This window comes from Camelus ferus, chromosome 9 (assembly GCF_009834535.1).
Source record: "Camelus ferus isolate YT-003-E chromosome 9, BCGSAC_Cfer_1.0, whole genome shotgun sequence".
Lineage (NCBI taxonomy): Eukaryota > Metazoa > Chordata > Mammalia > Artiodactyla > Camelidae > Camelus > Camelus ferus.
This window is the reverse complement of record NC_045704.1, coordinates 78,299,355-78,323,933: the sequence shown is the minus strand read 5'-3', so window position 1 is coordinate 78,323,933 and position 24,579 is coordinate 78,299,355. Positions and strand designations below refer to the sequence as shown.

General features: G+C 57.6%; 1 protein-coding gene across 3 annotated transcripts; it reads right to left on the bottom strand.

Moving 5' to 3' along the window:
• Positions 1-1,136: 1,136 nt before the first annotated feature.
• Positions 1,137-24,205, bottom strand: KCNC4 (potassium voltage-gated channel subfamily C member 4). Of its 3 annotated transcripts, none has more exons than XM_032487299.1 (4): positions 22,133-24,204; positions 10,551-11,487; positions 8,280-8,483; positions 1,137-2,464 (listed from the first exon to the last, which is right to left on the bottom strand). In XM_032487299.1, the coding sequence occupies exons 1-4, from the start codon at positions 22,808-22,810 to the stop codon at positions 2,409-2,411; spliced, it is 1,875 nt and encodes a 624-aa protein (XP_032343190.1). In that variant the 5' UTR covers positions 22,811-24,204; the 3' UTR covers positions 1,137-2,408. The 3 variants fall into 3 exon arrangements, with proteins under 3 accessions (XP_032343190.1, XP_032343189.1, XP_032343188.1); XM_032487298.1 differs by having other exon boundaries at positions 1,138-2,402; positions 22,133-24,201; XM_032487297.1 differs by lacking the exon at positions 1,137-2,464 and adding an exon at positions 3,758-5,895 and having other exon boundaries at positions 22,133-24,205.
• Positions 24,206-24,579: the final 374 nt, after the last annotated feature.

Genomic DNA, 24,579 nt, shown 5'->3' with positions numbered 1-24,579 from the left:
AGGCGAGCCTGGCTGCAAATGGCTTTCTGCTGTCTGGGGGGGCCGCAGCCCCTACTTGCCCTCCACTGCCAGAGGAGAGATTTTTATCTTTAATTGACAACTGGCTGCCTGCCATCACCTTGCTTCTGCTGGCCCCGGCTCCAAGCCCAATTTTCTCTTTGCTTCAGGAAAAGGCTTTTCCTTGCTTCTTCCCTCCCCTCAGCCCTGCCGTCCTCACCTCCTGCTCCCTGGTGCACTCTTGTCCTTTCCTGGTGTGACTGGACAAGGAAATCTGGGGAGAAAAGCTGAGAGCTACAGGAAACGGGTGAGGAGGGAGCTAACACTTTCTGTGCATCTACTGTATGCCCTATGTGAACATATGACACTGGGCCAAGCCTTCATACTCCCTGTCTCTCAGACGGGGTTATCATTATGCCCATTCTACAGACAGGGAAATTGAGGTTTGGCAAGTTGCCCCAAGCTACCCAGCTAAGTGGCAGATCAAGGCTCTGAACTGAGGCCCCTCTGACTCTAAGTTTATGCCTGGGGTATGAAGAGTAAGGAGGGCAAACATATGCCCAGTGCAAAGTGAAAATGGTCCCTTATTCAATAATTATTAGTAACACCAAGATGGCGACAGCTGAGTACTGTCAGTTGTGGGCCCTTCTGAGCGACAGCACAAGTTCCTTACTGCTGAAACCAGCCCTGCTCAGGCCCCCGCAGGAGTGTGAGAGGGACAACAGCGAGGGTCCATGTCTGACCATCACTCACCACCACCCCCATCCTATCTAAGCTCAGGATGCCTTTACTCCCCGTCCCTGAGTGGTCCTAGCTGTGCCACCAGTCCCCCATCAGCCTCAGTTTGTCAGCCGTCCGCTCATCACAAAGATTCCGGCAGCCCCAGGGCCTCAGCCCACATAGAACTGGTGCAACTTCAGGGAGGAGGGGAGGCTCCCTGCAAAACAGCAGGAACACCGCGGAACTCCCTACATGAACGAATCTCTCCTTTCATGTCCGTTAGGGCGGGGGCCCGGCGGCAGCAGTGGAGACCAGAGGGCTGCCTGGGAGCCCAGGGGCCAGGTCAGTCCTCTTGGCGTGAGCTTGGGCAGAGCACTTTTCCCCTCCAAGCATTTGTGTCTGGCTCTAAGCGCAGGGGCTGGTCTGCATTGGTGGGGGCAGGGTTAAGAGAGGAATGTGTTGCATTTCTTCGGTGTCGGGGGAAGCCTGGGGAGGTCCCCACAGACCCAGAAAGGAGAGGCGAAGGCAGTCATTCACACAGCGGGCACAGCAGGACGCTCCAGATGTCTTTATTGGGGCTTGAGCACAGCATGACAGTTGAAGGCATGAGGACAGGGCTGCAGGGCCCAGCCTAGGCATGCCTCAGACACACAAGGGGACGGCTCTAGAAAAGGACAACCAACACCAGGGAGGGGCAGGGTGGGCCGGGAGTGGGGAGGGAGGGCCGAGGCAGGGGCAGAGGCCAAGGTCGAAGGGGGCACCTGGCCTCTGCTATTGCACGCATCCTCTGGCCACCGGCCAGGAAGTACAGTATTGCAACTGGTCTCCGCTCACCCACGGCTTCCCCTTCTCAGACCCCTGAGCCAGATGGGCAGACAGACCCCTTCCCTGCCCATCCGCCCAACAGCATCCTTGGAAACAAACGGACGAAGGAGACAGAACAGAAAACCAGGGAAATAAAAAAAAGACAACCCCCAACTCAGTCAAGGACACGGGGAAGGTGGAGGAAGGAGTAGAAGCAGCTGCAGAAGAGCCCCAGGAAGTCCCCCAACAACTGGGGCATGGGGTGGGAGGTAGAGCCCCAATCTGGGGTGGGGCGGGGCTAGTGGAGCAGTGACCCTGGGTAGGGGGTGGCGATCTGGCCTCCCCTAGGCTACCAGACCACCGGGGAAACGCTCCCAAGAGGGAGAGGCTAGCCTGGGACCACCCGGCTGGACCGGCAGTACCAGGTGCACTTTTCCTGGGACATTCCACACACACATTCAGCAGAAACAAGGAATCAGTGAAGGGGGAGGAAGGAGGCACGGGGTGGGGCCAGGGCTTGGGGAGACAAAGCCTAACAAAGACAGACCACCAAGAGCACGTGCACGACACACAAGAGTATAGTATGTATGAATATAGATACTATATGTGCATATATATCTCGTCAATGTACAACAGAACAGAACATCAGACCCGATGGCTCTGGGCCCCAGGGGTCACATGGGAGGTTTTCCATCAGTCCTGTGCAAACAAGGATATCTGAGTCTTTCCCAGCGAAAGATTCTTGCCTGGCTTCCAGAGTTGCCCTAAGCCTCTGGCTTTCTGTCTGTCTGTCTGTCTCTCTCTCACGTTGGTGCCGCTTTAAGAGAGGGTGAGGACTTCAGCCTGGGCATAGTTGGACGAGAGGGCGTCTTGGCAGGTCTCTGTGTTTAAAGAGCACAGGTGTGAGACACTGGGACGCACACTTTCGGCTCAACATTGCCTTCTCAGGGGTGGGGCGGGGTAAGGAGTTCAGCAAAAGAAAGGGAGAAACAAAGAATGAGATGTTAAAAGGAAGGCAGCTGCTGACCCACAGGCTGTGGGCTAAGGAACAGGCCAGGAGCGGAGCTGGAAGGCCTGGAGCCCAGGGCTAAGAGGCCAGGAAGAGCGGGGATAGGGAGGGAAGGGGTGAGCCCTTCACCACCCCTCTGCTGACCCAGTGCTGGGCCGAAGTGACTCATTGGTGACGTTACAGCTTATCTCCAGGCCGGTTCACGTAATGAGCTCCAGGAACCATGAACCCTCAGGTCCTCAAAGCTGCAGTGCAGTGGGGAGAGGGACAGCAGCCCTGCCGCCTGGCACGGAGGCAGTGGGGGAGGTTCCTGGCAGGGCTCACAGCCCACAGGCCATCGCCTGGGCTGCTGCCTGCCCAGCTTGTGCTCCCCCTGACATAGCCCCATCTGCCATCACCACCTGGGGCTAGACCATTGTCCCAGGGGGCTGGGAGAAAGGCTCCTGAGTGTGCTGCCATGTTATGCCCTGCCCCCTTCCTCAATCTGGCAGGCACAGAGTCCCAGCAGCTGGAGGCTGAAGGCTGAAGGGGGTCAGGGAGGACAAACGTGCTCCTCTCAGGAGAGAAGGCAAGGAACCCAACCCCTCAGTGAGCCCTTCTGAGCATCTCCTCCTCAGCCTGGGACGGCAGTGGCCTGGGCCTTCCTTTCCCCTCCCTTCCCAGCTGGGGACGGGTAGGGCAGGCACTGCGGAGGCTGATACTCTGGCCAGGACAGAGGAGGCCCTCCTCTCCCAGGAAGGGCGGCCCTGGGCTCCTGGGCTGTTATGCAGCCTCCCCTCTGACTCCCATGCAGCCCGGGCTCCAGGCTGAACAGGCACCTTCCCCTCTGGCTCCAGCTCCCAGCCACCCTTCTCGGAAGCCCTGGGGGGCTGAGAAGTGGCCTCTAGGTTGTCAGCAGCCCTGGTACACGCTGGAGGGGTAACAACTCCTACCTGGGCCGCTTCCTGCTTCACAGGGAAGGGCTGGACCCCAGCTGTGAGGGAAAGGCCTTTAGAAGCCAAAGTAATGGGTACAGGTCCACACCCGGACGCAAGGTAAAGCAAACTGTGCTCTCAGGTTGTGGGCGGGAGGAGAGCCTTCTCCCGAGGAGGGAGGCCCAAGGCCTGGACAAGCCTGAGGCCCGTGCAGGCAGCCGCCTCCCCCGGCAGGGCCTGGTGCACAGTGTGGCTCGGGAAACTCCAGGACTCGCTCTGCCTTTTCCCAGGGCCCTGAGCGGGAGCTGGGGCAGGCAGCCTGCTCAGCTCTTCCATCAGCGTGGTCCTGTGTCAACCCTACAGAAGCCAGAGAGCTAGGAGGGGCATGTGGGAGCCCACTTCCCAAGGCACTCCTGCCACATGTCGCCCAGGGACATCTGTGCCCACCGTGGGGGTGCCGTGAGCATGCCCATTCCTGTGGGAGGAAGAGAGGGAAGGAGGCGGTGGGTGCCGTGGAAACTTGGGCTCCTGACAACTTGAGGGCTGCCACAGAAATAGCCGCCTCGGTTCCCTGAACCAGAAAGGCACGTCAGGGGAGAAAACAGCTAAACCGGTCACCTAGCTCATCATGTCCACGTCAGAGCCAGGGAGGCCAGCGGGGGCAGGAGGAGAAGCTGGGCCCTCAGACTGGGCTGAGGGGGGAGGAGGTCCCCTGCTCTCCATCTGCCCCACAGAGCTTCCCTTTCCCTGTGTCCCCTCCTGAGGGGCAGTGGCACAGACGTCCCTGTCTCTTCGCAGCTCTCAGGGGAACACTTCATTCTGAGAGCAAGCCAGAAGCAGGCCCCACAGACCACAGCAAGGCTGGGGTAGCCTAACACCCACCTTGAACAGACTTTTCTGGAAGGGCCATTCCTGTGTCTGCCCAAGGCTGAAGAAGGCACTGCAACGAGGAGGCTCCTGGAATAGGCTTTTCACAGCCCCCAACCCATGAAATCAGCTGACCTTTCTACCCAGTTCACACATGAGGGTGGCCTCCAGAGTCTCCATCCTCCTGCCGAGTCCCAGAATGCTGTCTGGCCTTACCTATCTTTGCCCATCCTGGAAGGAGCAGATATGGACCTTACTTAGTCATTCCCTCAACAAAGTTGCATAATCTGACTCTAAAAATTGCCAGGCACACGGCTCTGCTGTCAGGTCTAATTCCCATCAGGTGAAACAGGAAATGTCTTGGCTGGAGTGTTCCGAGTTTCTGGGGCTGAGGAGGTCCTGGAGAGCCTGGCTGGTGCGATGGGGAGGGCCCCCCCCCACCTCCCCCAGGCTGGGCCCGCCCTGGGCGTGGCAGGGGACTGGTGCAGGAGGAGGTGCAGGCAGGATGGCTTCTGTCCCCACACTTCCCCTCAGCTGCCCCTGCTCAGGGTGCACCCCTGCTCACTCAATGACTCACAAACCTGTTGTGCTCCCAGGCTCGTTAGGTAAATGAATACACTTAATTATAGAAATTAGATGAGTCTCCGGTTCTGGCAGCGATACTGAGCGCAGAGGCTGGGTGGGAGTGGCAGGTGACTCAGAGGCAGGGCTGGGAGTTGGAGGGAGCGGGAGAGGAAGAACTGTCGGGGAAGCAGAGGAAGCAGCGTGGTGAGCGATGCTGCAGCTCAGGGTGCAGATGGGCTGCCGGGCTCCGCTGCTGGGTACCACTCCAAAAGGAGGGCATTCCCGAGCCTAGGCAGCCAATCCTGGGGCTATGACTCTAGCAACCCCCACCTGCACCCCACACCAGGGCTGGAGAACACGAGGTGGCACTGCTCCCCTGAGGAGTCAAGCCACTACACTCCAGCAGAGATGCCCCAGGGGACAGCCTTATTCCTCACGGGTCTGGGTGTGGGATGGAAAGACAGACAGACAGACAGAGATATTCAGTAACGGGCTGTTTGGTTACTGGCTGAAGGCCCCGAGGAGTGGAAATGCATTTGCTGTGATTAAGGTGGGACCCCGAGGGGAAGGCAGGGCCCAGAGACACAGTCCTGGGGATGACGGCACCTTCGGCTCAGAATGGGAGCGAGTCGGGTAGAAGACCTGGGAGTAGACTCCAGAGCTGAACATTCTGGGGATCTGGGTGCTGTGGAGGAGGGGCTTGGGGGCCTGAATGCTCCTGCATCCTCCTCAGAACCACGGGCCCCAAGTCTGCGGGTAGTGCTGGGCCCAGCAGGAATGAGAACTGGAGGCGTGTGCGTGTGCCTGTTTGTGCGCATGCGCCCGGAGGCGGGGCAAGCCGCGGGTGCAACTACTGGGCTGAGTGGCCAGGGGGTGGACTGGGGAGCGGGTGGAAGGGGTGGGAGAGCAGGAGCTTTCTTGGAGGATAGGGTGAACTGTATCGCGATGCCAGTGGAGACAGCCCCAGACTGGTTCCAGCCGTTCCTGCTATGTTGTTTAGACTCCGGGACTTTCCACAGCCTTGGTGAAGAAAAGGCACATGGGTCAGAGGGGCGCAGCTCCTTGTCCGAGACACTCCATGGGATCCATGTTCTGGGGACCCCGCAGGGCGAGCAGCCCCAGGGCTGGGTGCAGGGGGGTGGTCCACCTGGGAAAGGCTCCCTGATTCTCTCTGGTCTCTGGATGGACCCTAGGGGCCCCAGACCCAGCTGACCTTTGCCCTGTCATTGTCCCCAGGTAAGTTTCCCTCCAGGTGCATGAAGTCCCCACATCCCTCCACACCCTCCTTTCTCAACCCGAAGAAGCTCTCATTGGCACCCACCACTTTCCTCCCGGGGGATCGAGAGGTCACACTCTGTCACATGGACAGCTACAGGCTAATGATGGCATCTGTGCCAGTGGCCAGAGGAGGCCCGGGCCCACTCACTCCTGGTCCTGGATATAGCCTGAGTGCAGAGAAGTACAGCATGGTCTAGTACGGGGAAAGGTGCCGAGTGAGCACTGGGAGTTTGGCGATGCTAATTGCCACGCTTGCTTAGCAGGGCCTGTTTCCCAGCAACCCACCTGTTCCCTCTCGAAGGTCACTCTAATTGGCTGAGCTACATGCTTGTTGCCAAGAAGCAGTGTGGAGGCATCTTGAAAATAGAGCAGCTGGGCCCCACAAGCACCCAGAGGGATACGCTGGTGGGATGCAGGCTCCTGGGCCCCACACACGCAGCCCCTTCCCTAGGTGTGACCTGCTCCCCAGGACCTCATGGTCCCTCCTCTGACTTGTACCTTCCTAGCCTCCTCCACGCTGCTACTTCCACTGAGCCCATCACTGTGCTGGATGAAAACAGGGGTGCTCAACACTCAGTTCTTTGTGCTCAAGTCCTACGTGGCAGGTGGGGTCCACTCCACCCAACCTTCTACACCATCCACTTAGCATGCTCCAGCCAGAGCAAGGCTCCGGGTATGAACCAGGACACAGCTGAAGCCACAGCATGTTTGGGGTCAGAGGCAGGAGGGACAGACACACCCAGAACCCAAAAATTGGGCTGCACAGAGCCAGGGGTGACCAGAAGAACACAGGACAGTGTGTAAGTGGTCTGAACGCTGTCCATCTGCAGCCCTTTAGCTGGTCTAAACCAGCCATCTCCAGGTTCCAGATTGTTGCTCCTGCTTCTGCCACCCATAGGAGACACACCCAGCAAAGCTGGACACATACCCCTCAGGGCTTGGTTAGGGTGCCCTGTGGATCCCCTGAGGACAGTGGCACTGAGCAGGCTAGGGAAAGGGCCTGGGAAGGTGTCCCTGGAGGCTGCCTGGGCTGGGCAGGATCCTTGGGGGAACAGAGGCATCACAAGCTATTCCTACAGCAGCCACTGTCCCTGCCTCACTCAACCTGGGTTGGGTCTGGGGTTGGGAGACAGTGGGAAGTTGTCGGGGGTGGTGGACTGAAAGAAGGCTTGTTAAGAAGTGGCCTGTGAACCCAGGGAAGAGCTTTTTTGCAGGGAGAGTTGGAGTTTATCCAGACAATAGGCAGGTTGTTTATAGAGAGCTTATGTCACAGAGAGAGGACAAGAAAGATAAGGAAGTGGTCAGGAGCTGGGCAGAAGGAGCATCTGGTCTTGAGACCCCTGGTTCTCAGCCAAGCACTGGCCCTCAACCATCTCTGATCATTTCAGTCCTACTTTTTCAGGCTGGGAATCAATAGCTCCACTGCCCAACTTCGACATGGGGCCTGCTGATGGAATTTCAGCCTTCCCTTAAACTCTCCAAATCCTTCAGAACACACCTCAGAGGAAACCTACTCTCCTTGCCCACCACCACCAACCTGGCACCTTCTGGATCTCTCTGGAGTGGCCAGTCATATCCCAGGGGCTTGCAGAGCTGGGTCAGCCCCTTCTGGGCTCTCAGTGCAGGATGGAGGACGTGGGGCCTGTGCCAAGCTCTCTGAAGACCTCACACCAGCATCACATTCTTATCCTGACTCCTGAGTGGTGTCAGCATCTCCTGGGACTACTTACTCAGGGGAAGCCTGAGCTGTGCTTAAGGAAGGCCGAGGGGAAGGCTGGCAATGACCCTGTGGAGCCAGGCCTGAAGGTCACAGCAGGAACCAGAGAAAGAGGAGGTGATAAAATGGAGGGAGGTGGGCAGGAGCCCAGATCTGGGGTCCCATTGCCCTCCAGCACTTGTCTTCCCTGTGGGCACCTGGACAGGGGTCCTCTGTGCACCTTCTGGGGGTGCCACAGGCCTTTCTAATCCAAGGACTGGAATATCATCCTAAAAGCGGGCATGCGTCCAAGGCAGAGGAGATGGTGGCCATGGCCTCAGAGGAGGAGGGGGCCTCAAGCTCTGTGGGGGACATGGGGGAGACTCAGCTCCACGGGGGCTGTCCCCCTGCCCGGCCTGGGGAGCCATACCTTTCCGGACACTACCATCGGCACAGGCATAGTCCCCAGCGCTGAGCAGGAAGCAGGCAGCTGCCTTCTTGTTTCTGTCTCGGGTGCCAGAGCGTCGCAGGGCCCGGCGCTCCTCGGGGGTGGGGGCAGAGGCCAGGGGCTGGGTGAGGCCGGCTCCCTCCTCATCTGACAGCACCGCGTTGGCATCGCCGTTCTGCTTGGAGTCTAAAGAGGGCAGACAGAAAGGAGGCCGAATGAGGGCTGCCTGGGCCTTCCGCATGGAGTCGCCTGGGGTCTCCTAGATCCCAGACCTGAGGCATTACTTCCTCAAACCGAGGGGAGAGTGTCACCAGAGCCAGGGAGTGAGCCTGGTCCTGGGGGCCGGGTACAGGATGCTGGCTTCTCTCTCAGCCTTGGTCGAGAGTCTTTCCCATAGATGGGACCACCAATACCCTAAGCAGGGACTCCCCAAATTGGCCCTGTGAGATCAGCCCAAGGAGGGCAGCAGAGTCTGCTTCCTCCATGGGTCTGACTCAGGCTGACACTTGGATGAGTCTGTATTCCCTAGGAGAATGCTTGGCTTGCTGGGGTGAGAGGTGGCACTGCCAGGGTTAAACTGATAGAATGGCTTCCACAGCTGTCTCCCTGGACTACCTGAAGGCATTTACTCTTGTTCACCAGGCATCCAAGCTGGAGTTGATGCCCGAAGGATTCAGAGCCCTTGGGTCTCAGGGCTCACCTGTGTCTGGGGACAACCCTGAGGAACAGAGGCTCCAATCCAGCTCCCTCTGCTGTGGGCTGAGCCCCAATCCCTGCTCTGTCAGGCAGGCAGCAGCACAGGTGAAGCTGAGCCCTTAGATCTGAAGGAGGGTCACTTGTTCTGAAGGCAGTGGCCAGGAATGCCGTTACCCTGGCTAAGCATTTAGGGTCAGGCTAAGGTATGACTGATGGGACCACAGGTAAGTGCACACTGAGGAGCCAGCTAGGGACTTGTACATTTTGAGATTCTGTTACCCTTTGAGCCCTGAATGGACCTCAGGGTAGAGCTGAAATTCCCCGGGGTACTGGCTGGGAGATTTATGTTCAGGGATTGGGAAAGGGGGTACCACTTTGGTCGAGGAGAGGAGGGGAGCCTGATGGGTGCTGTCCCATCAAGGTCTCTGGAAGACCCGGACCCCTGAATGACCCCAGGGAATGAGCGGCTGATGGGCACCACCACCAAGCCACAGATGAATGTCCCGAATCAGGCACCTCCCCGCAAGGACGAGTACCACTTTGCCCCCGGAGCCTAGCCAGGATCTGCTACCTTAGTCTCCTGGCCCACCCACAGCTTCCTAGTGGCCTGGCATCCAATGGCCCCCGCCTACTAGGAATCTCATACCTCCCTCAGGAGCCCGTACCTAATAGTTGGGCTCCTGCTCTCCAACCTAACTCCACGTTGCTGTGGGTGAAGCCAATTTCCTTTTACCTCCTGACTCAGGTAGAAGCAAGCTTTCCTGGGATGGCCCTTCCCATCCTTGAAGGGCAAGATTCAGACCTGCAGGCCCTCCTCTTCCAGGCTGCAGGTACCAGTTTCTTCCACCTTTCCTTTCCCCCCTCCCAACACTGTCCAGACTGCTCCCTCTTGGCCTCCTTCCATCCCATGTTAAACCCCGAGCCCAGGACTCAATCTAGCTTGTGCCAAACAGAAGGCAGCCTCCCACTGCCATTACGTTATCCCAATTATTAGGCCAAGAGACATTAGATTCAAACGTTTGGAAAAAAATGAGTCATGTGTTGATGGGCCTCAGAAGAACAGCTGCCCTGCTCTCCAGCTAACAATGACAGTGCTTGATATTTGTAAAGTGGTTTTAGCTTCTCAAAGTGCTCTCACATCCATCATTCGCTTGGGTCTCGTCAAAGTCTGGGTGGTAAGTTATTGATATCATTCTGATTTTACAGGTAAGGAAGCTATGCCCAGAGAGGGTGAGTGACTGGCCTCAGAGCGCAAGGTGCACTGGCCAAGGAGGGATTAGAAACCCAGACTTCCAATTTACAGCCCCACGCACTGCCCGTAGCAGCCTAGATTCAGTGGGACACTCACTCCACAGAGCCTGATGCTCAGGAAGCTATCAGAGAATCAGAGCATAGAGATTTAGCCTCAATACTGTGCTCTTGTAAAGACACACCTTATACTTAGGGAAGTCCAGAGCAATAAAAGCACAGTCCCAAATTCCAAGGGCTGAGTTTCACCTGGGAACTTCCCTGGCCACTAGGGGAGAGGTGGCTTTCCCTCCTGACCCCCAATCTCACCTGCCCGTTTCCTCTCAACCACGCCCTCTTCTGGGGTCGGGGGGCTGGCATCACTGTAGGTGCTGTCCCTGGGTGAGGTCTCCTGCGACTTGCAGTAAATGGGAGACTCCAGCTGGGGCGGCCGAGGCACGTGCTTCTTCCGTTTCTTGGGCAGCTTCTGCTTGGCCATGGCCAGGGAGTAGTACATGCCGAAGTTGTTGACAATGACAGGCACAGGCATGGCAATGGTGAGCACGCCCGCCAGTGCACACAGCGCCCCCACCAGCATGCCGGACCACGTCTTGGGGCACATGTCCCCGTAGCCCAGCGTCGTCATGGTGACCACAGCCCACCAAAAGCCGATGGGGATGTTCTTGAAGTCCGTGTGGTCATTGCCCCGAGGGTCGGAAGGCCTGGCGCCAATGCGCTCAGCATAGTAGATCATGGTGGCAAAGATAAGCACGCCCAGGGCCAGGAAGATGATAAGCAGCAGGAACTCATTGGTGCTGGCGCGCAGGGTGTGGCCCAGCACCCGCAGCCCCACGAAATGGCGCGTTAGCTTGAAGATGCGCAGGATGCGCACAAAGCGCACGACGCGCAGGAAGCCCAGCACATCGCGCGCCGCCTTGGACGACAGGCCGCTCAGCCCCACCTCCAGGTAGAAGGGCAGAATGGCCACAAAGTCAATGATGTTGAGCAGGTTCTTGACGAAGTCCAGCGTGTCGGGGCAGCACACGATGCGCACTAGGAACTCCAGCGTGAACCACAGCACACACACGCCCTCGATGTAGGTCAGAATGGGCTCCGTCTCCACCTCCCGCCGGAAGCGCACGCTGGTGGTATTCCCCACTCGGTGGATCTCCGTCACGTTGCGGTCGATGTTGAAGGCCTCGTGGGTCTCCAGGCAGAATGTGGTGATGGAGACCAGGATGAAGAAGAGAGAGGCAAAGGCCACCACCTATGGGTGGGTAGGAGAGTGAGGTCAGAAGGGGTGGATGCCCTAAGCAGGGACAGGGCCCTGTGCTTGTGGAGTGAGGGGGAGGGGGTCACCAGGCAGTGTGTTAGATGGCACAAGATGGGATTAAGGTGAACAGTCAGGGGCTGGAATTCCTTCCTCAGAGGGTCTTTATCCATCTGCTTGCTTGCTTTAAGGCAATACCTCCCAATCCTTGTTACATGCACAGAAGTGAGAGGCTGCTCTTGGCTGGAAGGAACTGAACAGAGAACAGGGCTGCCCACCTCTAACCTAATCATGCTTTGAGGCTTCTCAAATTGTAAAGGTTGCTTAAATCATCTAGGAAACTTATTAAAATCCCATTCTGACTCAGGAGGTCTGGGGCAGGGCCTGTGATTCTGCATTTCTTACAAGTTCTCAGGTGAGGCTGCTTGTCCACAGACCATACCTGGAGTAAGCAGGCTTTAAGGCAGTGTTCCTCAAAGTGAGAGCAGGGACCAGCAGCATCAACCGGGAACTAGTTAGAAATGCAAATCCTCAGGCCCCATCCAAAGCTACTGAATGAGAATTGCTGGGGGAGGGGGCCCAGCAAACTTTCAACAGTCCTTCCTGGTAATTCTGATACACACTAAGCTGTGAGGGCCACTGCACTGCGGGACATGCCTGGAGGCAGGGGGTTGGCTTTCTGCCTATTAAGCTCCAGCCATGACCTACCTCCTCAAGCCCCAAATCCCAGCCCCTCTCTCCTGTCTCTCACCCTAGGATGTCCCAGCTCACTACCCAGACAGTGAGAAGCAAAAGAAGGAAGAAAACACGCTCCATGGAAGGAGACGAGATGGTCTGCCCAGAATACTTCACTTCCCGAGAACTGACATTTCCTGGGACACTGAGCGCCAACAAAAAATAAACTGCACCCACTGGGATCAGAGCGTGACAGCAGTTAATCCAAACAGCTGCTGGGATCTCGGCTAGAATGATGACAGCGGCTCTCAGCAGAGAAACGGCTGGGTTTAAGTGTCCAATCATTATGAATGGAGATGAAATGCATGTGTAATAACACCAATTACGGAGCCTTCATCTGCTATTCATGCGATGCCATTTACCACTGTCAGGGTACCCGTTGCTGGGGTCCACGCTCCCTGCTGCTGCCTGTCCTGATTGGTGGGTGGGAGTGGGCTTCCTCCCTGAGCAGAGGGCTGAGCTTAAATAGGTAGATGAGGGAGGACTTTGGCCTCATGACCACTTGGCAATCCCCACACCTGCCCCACTCTGATCTCCACCTGGCTATGGCACTGCCCCCACCTAGTGATACCTCTCAGAAAGGCTTTCTTCCCTGGGAGTCTGCACCTAGAGGGGTGGGGTGGGTGGGCACACATTGTTCTGAGTATGGCAAAACCCCAATGGAGAATATGGGGCATCCGGAAAAATGAAGCAAGAATTAGCACTTCCAAGGGCTTCTGGAGCAGGAGCAAGTCTGAGGAGGGAACTTTGGGATGAACATTCACTAGCTGTCTATTCTGTGCCTGGCACACTTGGGCATTTTGTATGTGTTATTACCTTTAGTTCTCCCTGTGAGGTAGGCCTCATCAGCCCATTCTCTAAAGGAGGAACTGAGGATCAGAGAGGTTATATGCTTGCCTAAGGTCACACAGTCTGGAACAAGTGAAAATCAAACTTCAAGTCAGGCACTGTTTAACTTCAGGGGCTGAACCTTCTCTTCATACCTCGGAGGCAGGGTCAATTCATAGACCCAGGAAATTCTCTGAATTATCAATACTGCTCCCAGCCAGCTCCCTGATGACTATTTCATCCTTAGGAATGGGTACGTTTAGCTTGGGACAGACGCCACACACTAAGGTTTATCTTATTTACACTTGAACATGAGCAGGTTGATCAGATACAGCAAGTTAGGAGAAGCAGGGTAGGAGACCAGACACACATTCCCACTTGACAGCTTTGACTGGAGCCTCTCCTGCCTGCTTCTCCCCCGTGAAGGTGAATTTCAAGTTCCTTTTCTGGTTTCACTTTTCTTCCCCTGAGACATGGGCTGTCAAGACAATACAGGCTGATATGAGCATTAGGCAAGCGCTCTAGCCTATGGGCTCTCCACGGCCATCCAGAGACGAGCTGGTAGCGGTGCCTGTCCAGTGGCTGTGGTGATGTCGGAACCCCGAGCCCGGAAGCAGAGGGGGTTGGTCAGCACATCTCAGCTCTGCCAGGAAGCCTGGGAAGCAGAAGCTTGCTCTCTCTGTAGAAAAGTTAGCCAGGAGAGTTGATCCACCTGGGAGCCCAGCGTGAAGTTAATTAGTGATTTGGAAAAACAAGTTCAGGAAGAGCTACCAAGGGGCTGAGCAAAGGATTCGGAGAGGAGGAGGGGGAGGGAGGGCTGCGTGGCCAGGGCCATTCTCTCACCCACCGGGCCAAGGTGTGTTCCTCAACTCCACCCCACAGGCTCCTGCAGCAGGCCCAATGAGTGCAAACGACCCCTCCTGCATTAGGGAACGACCCCCTGAATTCCTGCAGTGTCACTTTTTTTTTTTAACCCAGAACCATCCCATCTATTTACTTCAACCCCTCACCGTCACCCTCTCAGAGGTTGAGGACATATAACTGAAAGCCAGATGTGCCCATCTCTCAGGGGCAACAGAGGCACAAGAGGAGGCAAATGACTCGCTCAGGATCAAACTGAGGCCAGGTCTCCTGACTCCCAGCTCAGAGATCTTTCCTCTTGGCCCCTCCCACCAAATAGGTAGGGACAATCCACTCCTCTTCGATGAAACCTAGATGGGGTCTCAGCCTCCCTTGTGGTCCCGCCAGGGCTGGCAGTGCAGGCCCCAGGAAACCCTTACTCCCCGAGGACACAGGCAGACCTGAGGCCAAGCCATGGTAGATGCAGGGACCTGTGCTCTGGCAGGCTGTCCCCAGTGGGTCCCAAGTTTACATGTCTCCCTTCAAGGCCCAAATTATTCTGTAAGTGGTGGCTCTGTTGCACTCAGTGCCTTTCACCAGACCTTTTCCTTCTAGTGGCAGGGACATTACTTTCCCTCTTATAATCCTTGACTGGGATGTAAACGGACCAGGGAGGAAGCGGCAGCTGCAGTGACCCCGCCCTGCTTAGAGGTCAAGGCCTCACACTTGAGCCTCCTATTCAGCCCCCACCTGGGCCATCCTGCGCAGATGGCAGTGCTCATCAGAGCTCGTCCCATTGGCCATGTCACACATGGGCGGTGTGGCCACAGGGAGGCCAAAGGAGAGCAACAGCGCCCTGGGGTCAGACTGCCTGGGTGCCTCCTTCTGGCACCTCCATTCACCCAGGGAAAGGGTGCGCTCTGTGCCTGTTTCCTTGCTACAAAACGGGACAGTGCTAGTGCCCCCTAGTAGTGCTACTGTAGGATTAGAGTTTCTATATGGTAAGTGCCTGGCGCACAGTAAGTGCTCAATAAATGATGACAGAGCTGAGGAGGCGAGCGGACCTCTGTGAACACCCGCACGCAGCTTCTGAGGGTAAGCTGGATCTGGAGCCCAAAATATCACAGACTTGGAAGGTCATCAAGTTCAACTCCCTTTCTGCTGTCTTACAGATGACGGAACTGAGGCCTGGGGAGAAGTGACTTGCCTGGTTCCCATGGCAGAAGCTGCCTGTTCTTTCCACTGTGTGAGGACACAGGGCATGGATTCTGCCGGAAGTCAAAACTGTCCAAGGGGAAAACCGCTGGTGTGAACTGCTCTGGCCAGCAGCAGCTCCTCTCCTTCCGGCTGGGAGGATGCAGAAGGGTCTCACCACCCTGGACAGGAGGTTCCTGGCCTCTGGGAAGGAGAGCGCTGCTCATTTGAGCTTCCTGCTCCCTTGGGCCCCTCATACTGGCTGGCTGTATGAGTCACCTGTCCCCAGATGTTTCAGCCAGCGGACCAGCCCTGTGGCCAGTCTCCTTCACCGAGCTCATCTTTCTGACTGTCTTTGGCAGAAATGTATATCACACTTTTGGGTACGAATCGGGCTCTGCTACTTACTGCCCAGGAGACCTTGGGCAAGTTTCTTAACCTCTCTGAGCCTTAGGATCTTTGTTCATAAAATGGAAAACTTAGCACCTACTATGTGCCAGACACTGTTCTGGGTGCTGCAGAATAGCAGGAAACAAAACACCCCTGTCCCTTAGACCCTACCTTCCGGTAGAAGGGGACTGTCAGCAAATAAACAAGTAAAATATACATTATGTCAGATGGCATAAGCATTAGGGAGAAAAACAAAGAGAAAAGCGGGTTAAGAAGTGTGAGGTGAGGGAGCTATTTCAAATTGCGTGGTCAAGCAGGGCCTCAATGCCAAGGTGACATCTAAGCAGAGACCTGAAGGAGTGAGGGAGTGAGTTCTGTGAAGATGCAGAGGAACTCCAGAGGCAGCAGGAATAGGCAGTGCAAAGGCCAAGGCTATAGCATGCTTGATGTGTTGAGGGGATGAGAATAGCCCCTACCTTAGGGTTGTCCTGAGGATTAAAAGAAATGATATTTGTAAAACTCAGCACAGAGCCTAGAGTGTCTCAGAAATCTGGCACAGGCTGGGTTGGGGGGGGTGGGAAGGAGGTGACAGACACCAGTCACTGGGAACTGAATACAATCAGCAGGGGAGGGGAGCCCAAGGAGGAAGGGCCAAGGAGACAGATGGACAGATAAACACAAGAAGACTCATGCCCAAAAACCTATATTAAGGATGAAGTGTAGGAGAAGAGAAATTTGAGAACACAGCCAAAGACTCTTGCAGAGGAAGATCTGAGGGGATGGGATGAGGAGCTGAGCCTTCTGGGGAAGCGAGATCCTAGTGCCCAGGCGGTGCTGGAAAGGGAGTGGGCAGCCCCGGGGGCTGAGAGGCAGGAAAGGAGAGGGAGTCTGCCAGGCAAGGCATCTCTGAGCTGTCCCTGGGCTCCCGGGCAAGGGCTTGTACTGTGATGCCCTGGTCCCAGCTGAGGGGCCACCGCTCCTCTCCCCTCTTGGGAGAACCTGGCCCTGGACCTTTCATCCTGAGCCAGGACCCTCTTGGGCCTCTCAGGGCTACTGGACTGCCTCAAGCCCACAAGTCCCAGGCCCAGAAGGAATTCAGTCCAGCCCAGATCACTAGCCAAGAACTTATCCAGCCAAATGCAATTCCTGGTTGTTGCCCATTCATGTCCCATGCTGTCCTATCTCTGCTCGGACTGGTCCCCTGGCAAGGAAAATTCCCTTCTTCCCTAACTCTGTATGGTTAAGCACTACCCACATTAAATATTTATTTATTTATGTATTTATTTATAACCTGCCTCCTAAAAATTATTTGAGGGAGCGAAGTCATTATCTAGTAGGGCCTACCCAGCATAATTTCTATTTCCTCCTTGAAGCTTCCTGGCATACCAACCCCCTCTTCCAAAAAAGAAAACCCCTCGTCCCATACAGAGGTGGGCTTTATCACTCTCTTCCCCTTCTCATCTCCTATTGAACTTTATTTTTTAAGACTACTGTGGCACGTCTCATGACCTATCTTGTCACCCTATCTTATTACTCTTTCTTGTCACCCAATTTTCCCCGACTGCCACCTACTCCACCTGACTTTGCTCTCTTCAGGAGCAGGGACCACCTCTAACTCATCTTGATATTTATAGAGACCAGCCTAGTGGCTGGCATGTAGTCAGTGCTCAATAAATGTTTTCTGAATGACAGAAGCCAAGGTGAACTGCCTGCTCCCTCTCCTGGTCCTAGGGAGCCTGTCACAAGAGCAGATCATCAGCCCCACAACCTGGGACTAGAGGTGACAAAGGGATGCCCGCCCTGGAGTCCCCCAGGCACTGGGGCTCTCAGACTTTGCGGCTCTCCAGGGTGGGCCAAGCCTTCTGCCTGATGGGGACTCCTGCCAGGGGCTGGTAACCTTCACCCAGCCCAAAAAGAACCCCAGCAGGGAGCTGGGCCAGGTCGTGGCAGGCTGGCTGCCCAGGAACAAAGATCGCATGAGTGCCCTGATGCCCAGCATCCCAGGCCGACACTGACCATGGGCAGAGATGAGGGCTCTGGGCGCTCCCCATTCCCAAGGCCCAGCTGCCTGACTCTGCTCCTGCCTGCTCTTCCCCCAACTCTCCAAAATAGTCCAGGTTTATTTTATCCCTCCCCCCATTTACACCCTACCCCAAACGGTGACAAACAGAAACACCTCATCATCCAGAGACAAGATGTTCGGAGACAAATGTTGGTCTGTTCAGAACAAGAGAGGAAAACAGAAAACAAATCCGGGAGGAGACTGAGAGGCTGCCTCAGGGCAGGGTCAGGGGGAGGCCTGCAGCCCTTGGCCTGACATTGCTCCTGCTCCCAGGAAGGAGGTGGCGGAGAGGCCCGAGGGCATGCTGGCACTGCCCTGCTGCTGCAGAAGCCAGGGCACCCAGCCTCCTGGGCTCAGGTTCCTGGCCCTTTCTCACCCAGAGGGCGCAGGACCACGAATCCTGGCCCTCACTCACGGACAGGCTTGTCCCAAACACCCAGGCTGGAGAAGCTGGGACCTTCAGAAGGAGTGAGCAGGCAGAGAGCTTGGCATTTCCTTCCTAGAAGGCCTCAGTTTCAGTCCTCTGCCTGGGCCAGGGGACACCTAGTCTCCTCTCACAGCCAAGCCTCCTTTCCTTTTGTCCTACGAGAGCCTCACAGTGGGGGAAATACAGAGCAAGCAGGCTCCGGTGTAAGCAATTCTGGGGGGCAAGGAGACGGGGGCTTTAGTTTTGAAGAAGTGAAGGAAGAGCTGGGCAGAGAGCGAGAAGCCCCCCCTCAGCCCCCGCAGTCCTGAAGTCAGAGGCCATTCCAGGCAGAAGCCACAGGAGACAGCTGAAGCGACGGTACCACACAGACATGGATGCACAAGATCTGGGCTTGGATTCTAGTTCTATTACCAGCTGTGTGACCCTGAGCAAGGCCTCTGTCTCCTCTGTAAACTGAGGTTAATAATCCCTGCCTCCCATGGGTCAGAGATTAGAAAAAAGCGCAGGCAACAGCACTTGAGAGTGAATGCCCAATCAACTGCGAAACTCCAGCTCCAGCTGCCTTCCTGGGGCAGAGGGATCCTGTGGGATCACTTCCTCTACTCAGAAGGGAAACATCATGAGAAAACTCAGTCCAGGTACTGATTTAGCCAAAGGAGGACTACCATCCTTAATAGAGCTGAAAACTGGGCTAAAGCCAGCTCAGTCCCTGGGACCTCTGGAGACTGAGGGTGAGGGAGGCGAGTGTCCCAGGGCCCATTCATCAGGCCTCCTGTCTGCCCTCAGGAGGAAGGCCTGATTCTAGAGCTCAGGATGCTGCCCAAACCTCGACTGGTCTTCAGTCCGGGAAGCCACCTTCGCTGTTGCTGAGCCCTGACTTTGCCTGGGCCCACGCGCAGTGGGCAGATGGGGACAAGGCCAGTCTGCCCCTCGTGCTTGCTCCCAGGTCAGGCTACAGAAACAGAACCACAGCAGCAGCAGTCCATGGGCCCAGCCACAGTGAAGGAGCAGGGGTGAGCACCCCAAGGCGGGGCCTCCCCTAATGGGAATGGCTCTGCGGGCCAGGCCAGTAGCTAGGCAACAGGCTCCCATCATCAGCTCAGTTCACTTTCTGTTAGTATCAGTTTGGCTCCTGTCATAACGCACTACTCAAATGACCAGCTGCTGTATGCGAAGAGATGCCCAGGGCAGCGCACTGCTCCTCTGCCCTTCCTGGCCCTCAGTGAGCACCCGCAGTGCTGCGGGCCCCCTCCAGGGAGGCAGCAGGAGGAGGCCCCAAGGGAGGGAGGGAAGGTGTGCACACAGACCCAGGGGACAGTGCTAGGTATGGGGGTGGGGAGGGATTACTGGCCTAGGGTAAACACAGCAAGGAGGGCACAGCCCCAGAACCCCTGCACTTCAGACCCTCAGGCCTGAGGGCGTAACAGAGTAAGTGTCCCTTCTGATGTCCCCATCCGCCCTTGGGTTTTCTGATGTCATCCATGGGAGGCACAGAACCTCAGAACACCTCGTAGACCAGAGTAAGAAACGAGCCACCAGAGGGACAGGGTATAAACTCAGTGGGAGAGCACATGTTTGGCATGCACACTGTCCTGGGTTCAGTCCCCAGTACCTCCGTTAAGGGGGAAAAAAAGAAATGAGCCACCTCTCCACCTCAAAAACAGCCTCATTCAGTAGAAAGAACAGGTTAGCATCCGAAGAGCAAGAGCCGGGGAGTCAGAGCCCTGGCTCTGAGTCACCACTCTCTAGCTGTGTGACCTCAGGCAAGCTGTTTACCCTCTCACAGCCTCAGTCTTTTAAATGGGGATAATACCCCCATTGTAAGTTTACTGGGAGGATTAGCGATTACTGCAGTAAACAGTAGTTATTGATTTTTTAAATTTTGTATTCTCACTTGTGTGTCCCAGGAACAGCTGAAGGCTTGCCTTTGCCTGTGATCGTTAGCAGGAGGCAGGTCCCCTTCTGGCGTGAGGGCCACCAAAGCTCCATCCAGCTGTGCACATCAGTATTAACCCCCAGAAGGTGGGCAGCTCGGGATGGTTTGCCGGCTCTGTTATTAGTTAAGTGTTGTGACAAGATGCTTAACATCTCGGAATCCTGGTTTCGTTGTTACTTCAATGGGAAGAATTTACCCTGCCCAGCCCCAAACTTCTGACTTCAACTGGAATGCCCTGGCTGCTGTGATTCCACATCCAAAGGGCCAAGTATCTTGGGCTCCTGGAGGACTTCGAGGGGCCGACCAGGCTCTGAGCTTACCTGCAGAGCTCCTGGCTGGATCCCTCTGCAGAGAGCTGAGGAGAAAACACTCTCTGACGGTCTAGCCCTTTGGAATCCAAGAGGGAAGAAACCAAGTAGGTGAAAAGTACAAAGAGACTCCAGAATGCTCAGATATAGGGCCCCTAACCACCTTGTCTCATTCCTGCCTTCCCTGGCTTGCCCTCTTTCCCCATCTCCATCGAGTTAAATCCGCCTCCTCCCCCAATCCCCAACTTTGAAAGAGCCTGAATGACCTGCACTTGTCTCCCCTCAGTGCACACAGCCAAGAGCGGACACTGGCACGGTTAGAGAACTGTGTGAGAAGCCCGGGAAACTCACAGCTGACCCAGGCCAGGGCCTCACTTTGCCCTCACCTTCTGAGACAGTCCCAGGGCTGTGGGAGAAGACACAGAGGTATCACCCTAGCTTTGCTCCCAGTCCCGAAAAAGCTCCCTGCCTTACGGTGGCTGCCCTGGGTTGGGTATGCCTCAGTCTCTGGGCCCTCTGTTCCTCCCTCCCCTTCCAGGAAGGAGATGCATATACCCTGGTCAAGCATTTATGCCAGCCTGGCCCCTCCCTGCAGCCCTACTTCCCAATCTCCTACCCTCCCCTAGGGGGTTGGTGGGAGGGGAGTGGAACTTTTCCTTCCATGACTGCGTGGAAGCCCAGCCCAGGAGGTGCTGGAGAGGATGGCAGGGCTCTGAGACTCATTAACGTGATGACTTGGATACCAGAGGTAACTACCAGCTTCCACAGCGGGAGGCGGTCCCCAGACCCAACACATCACACTGCTCTTTCCTGTCTCCCAGACAGACCCCAGTCAGGTTTCCAGCCATGGTTTTGGGCTGCCAGCCATGAGATTAGACACCAACCCCCAGGGTTCTCTTTTTTAAAGAATCTAAATCATCCTTCAGGGGTTTTTTTTGGTTGTTTTTTTTTTTTTTTTCAGATGCTCAAACCTATCTCCCCCACTGCCCCCTTCCACTTAAGGGGGTTAGGGAAAACTGGATTGACTTGGGGAGGGGGTAGTGGGAAGGGACTAAATATTGCATAAATCAACCTTTACCTCTTCCCCCATCCATACCCATACACCTATTTCAAGCAGTAACCTGAACCAGGGCTTTCTGGGAAGCCAATTTGTGCTGCAGCACGAAGAAAGCAGCAGCAACAAATCTAGGATCATCCCCAGGCAGCCTGTGGCTGGCCACTGGCTGTGGAAGCCGGAAGGGCCCGGAATATTAGGCTCTTCCTGTCTGACTCTCCCCCCAGCCCAGCTGAGGCCAGGACAACCCAGGAGTCCTGGAAGCCTCAGGGGCAGGCATCTTGAATTTTATCCCTGGGAAAAAGAAGGCCTCTCCCAAACCTGGGCAAGAGACCTGGGTTCTGGTCCCAGCTCTGCCTGTCATGGTGGCTGAAGAGGCTGAAGCCTCTGTTCCCTTCTCTAAAACTCAGTTCTTGGCACACTGAGCTGCTAGGGGGATTTCAACAAGGTGGGATCAAGGAAGCAGCAAACCCAATGACCCACTAGAGTAGGCACTTACACTAGTTTTCTCCCCCAAACCCGACCTAACCGCAGCATAAGGCCTCATTTCAGCTCTCCAGGACTCTGTCCTTCAGAGGAATAGGGGGTAGATGTTTCTACCATTCCACCGCCTGTGCAGAAAGAAGGGGGTGGAGGAGCTCAGCTAAAGGCACCCCACTCACTGAGAGGGGATGTCTTAAAAGCAGGAGCTGGGATTAGGTCCAAGTAGTAAGTCAAGTGCGTGCAATCTCCTGATGAAGCGTGCAGGGGCGGGTGGGGGGGTATGATTCCCCTGGGGGCCCATGGAAGGCAGGGGGAATTGGGAAGGAGGCGGTGGTAAAGTCAGTCAGTCTAGGTCCGAGAGGAGACCCAGGCTCCTGCCACTCACCCTGGCAGCCCGGGAGGAGTAAGGATCCTCGAAGAGCGCCCACATGCGGGGTTGCCAGCCTCGGCAGCTCCCGGACCCAGCGCCGGGGCCCGCGCCTCCCTCGTGGGGCCCCAGGCGCTGCAGGGCCAGATCCCGCTCATCGTCGCCGGCCTCGTCGCCGGGCCCCGGGCCCCCGCCACCTCCGTCAGGGCTCTCGAAGATGTCGAGCGCCTCCTCGGCGTCACGGTGCTGCCGGTAGGTCATCCAGCAACAGGGCTCCACGTCAGTCTCGTCGATGCCCCAGAAGGTGAGCTCCTCTTCGAAGAGAGGCCCGCACACGTCGGCCGGGCAGTGCAGCTTGCCGGTGCGGTAGTAGTTGAGCACGTAAGCAAAGACGCCCGGGTGCCGGTCGAAGAAGAACTCGCAGCCCCCGCCGCTGTTGCTGCCGCTGCTGCCTGCACCGCCGCCATCGGACTCGGGCCGGCCCCCGCCGTCGGGATCCGCCAGCCAGGCGAGGCGGGTGCCCGGTAGGGTTCTCAGGGTGCTGCGGTAGGTCTCATGTCGCGTGCCACCCACGTTGATGATGATCTTCTCCGACGCCTCGCCCTTGGCCATCTCCTCCTTCAGACATGTTTTGGACGGAGGCTTGTTCCCCGACTTGCGCCCGCGGTAGGAGGAGACACACACCGAGCTGATCATAAGAAGCGCTGCGGGGCTTCGGCTTGGGGCGGCCGCTGCCCTCCAAACACCCTTCCCGAGGAGGCAGCGTCAGACGGGGGAGGGGGAGGAGACGACAAGGAGGCAGGAGGCGGCTGCGGCCCCCTCTGCGGCTTGGCCCTGCCCCTGCCTCCCCCCTGGGGCGCCGAGCGGGAGGAGTTGGATTTCTCGGGTGCACAGGTGGTTGGGGTTTAGGGAGACAGGCAGGAGGGGGAAAGCAGAGCCGAGGACCCAAGCGAGGCGCCCAGGGAGGCAGGGGCAAGCACCCACGCGCTTCCCCGCTAGGACTGGACACTCAGACGCTCGAGGCCCGGGACACACACCCCCTTCACCTCCCTAAAGACAGGGAAGCGCACAGTCCAGGCGCACTGCGAGGATCCAGGGCGCGCACGCGCTCACACTCACACTGGCCACCCTCCGGCTCCCAGTCCGCGCCGAGCCCCGGGAGCGGCCGGCTTCCCCGCGGCGGCGGCGGCAGCGCAGCAGCAACAAGTCCTCCGAGCGGCTGCCGGGGCCGGGCCGACGCTCTCACGGCAGCCGGAGCTCCGCGGGCCCGGGCTGCGTGCGGTCAACACGAGGCGTCGGCGGCGGCATGTGGCCTCTTCCCCCCATTCATAAATCCAGCGCAGGGCACGGATGGCGGGCGGGGCCGAGCGGAGCGCGGCGTTCTGGCGGGCGGGTGCTGCGCAGGGCGAGGCGGCAGAAGGAAAACAAGCGCGCCCGCAGGAGAGAGCCTCCGGTCCTGCGTCCGCGGCGCGGCAGCGGCGAGGAGCTGCGCTGGGCTGGGCGCTGCGCTGCGGGGGCCGTACTGGGGCGGGGGGGCCTCAGACGGGGCGTCCTGCGCGGCGCCAAGCTTGGGGGGCGGGGCAGCTCCCGGGAGCAGGGCTCTGGGTACTGGCGAAGGAGTCTCCCGGGCGGTGGCCGAGCGGCCAAGGACACCTGCAGGCTTCCTAGGCAGCGCGGAGCGGGATCCTCAGCGCAGCGCCCCGGCGCCGGGCTCCTGCGATCTGGCAGCGCTGGGAGCCACGCCATCCACGCGTCTGCCCATCTCCGGGCGGGGCGCCGGCCTTGGCCCGCTGCAGGGGGCGGTCGAGAGGTGGCCTAAGGGAAGGGGCGCCTCCACGCGGGTGGGCTGCGGCTCAGGGGGTTCCCCTTCTCTCTCCGGCGTTGGCAGCGGACGCCACTCTCCGCTGGCGCCTTTTCCTCCCGGCCCCGCCTCGCCCGGGCGCGTCCTCCGCGGGGCGGGGTGGGCGGGGCGCGGCGCGGCTCGCTGCAGGGCCCCGGCGGCTGAGCTCTGCCTGTCTCCGCGGAGCCGAGCAGAGCCAGGCGCGCAACCCCCTCGCCGCCCGCGCGCCGCTCTTGCGCGCCTCCGCCGCCATCCCCCCACCCCCGCACCCCCCGCCTCCCTCGAGCTTGCAGCTCCTCCCATTGTAGTCCTGGTGACACCGAAGCGCTCTCGACCCCTGACCTCTAACCTCTGTCGCCTTCTTCTGGCTGCTCCCTTTGGCCCCTCCCCACCAAGCTGATCGCGTTGTTGCTATTTGCGGCTAACTGGAGGCCGGGGAAGAAAGAGTGAAGAGATGGTGTCGCTAGGAGGAGGCTGCCCACTCCTGACCCAGACACTGTGTTGGGGCCTCCTGACCACTTAGCCCCCACCAGGCCCAAGATCCCTGTGAACTTGATGCTTGCAGCCTCTGTCACAGTCACTGAAACCCCCGCGGTGGAATAGGGGACCCGGTGGCCTTGGGCAG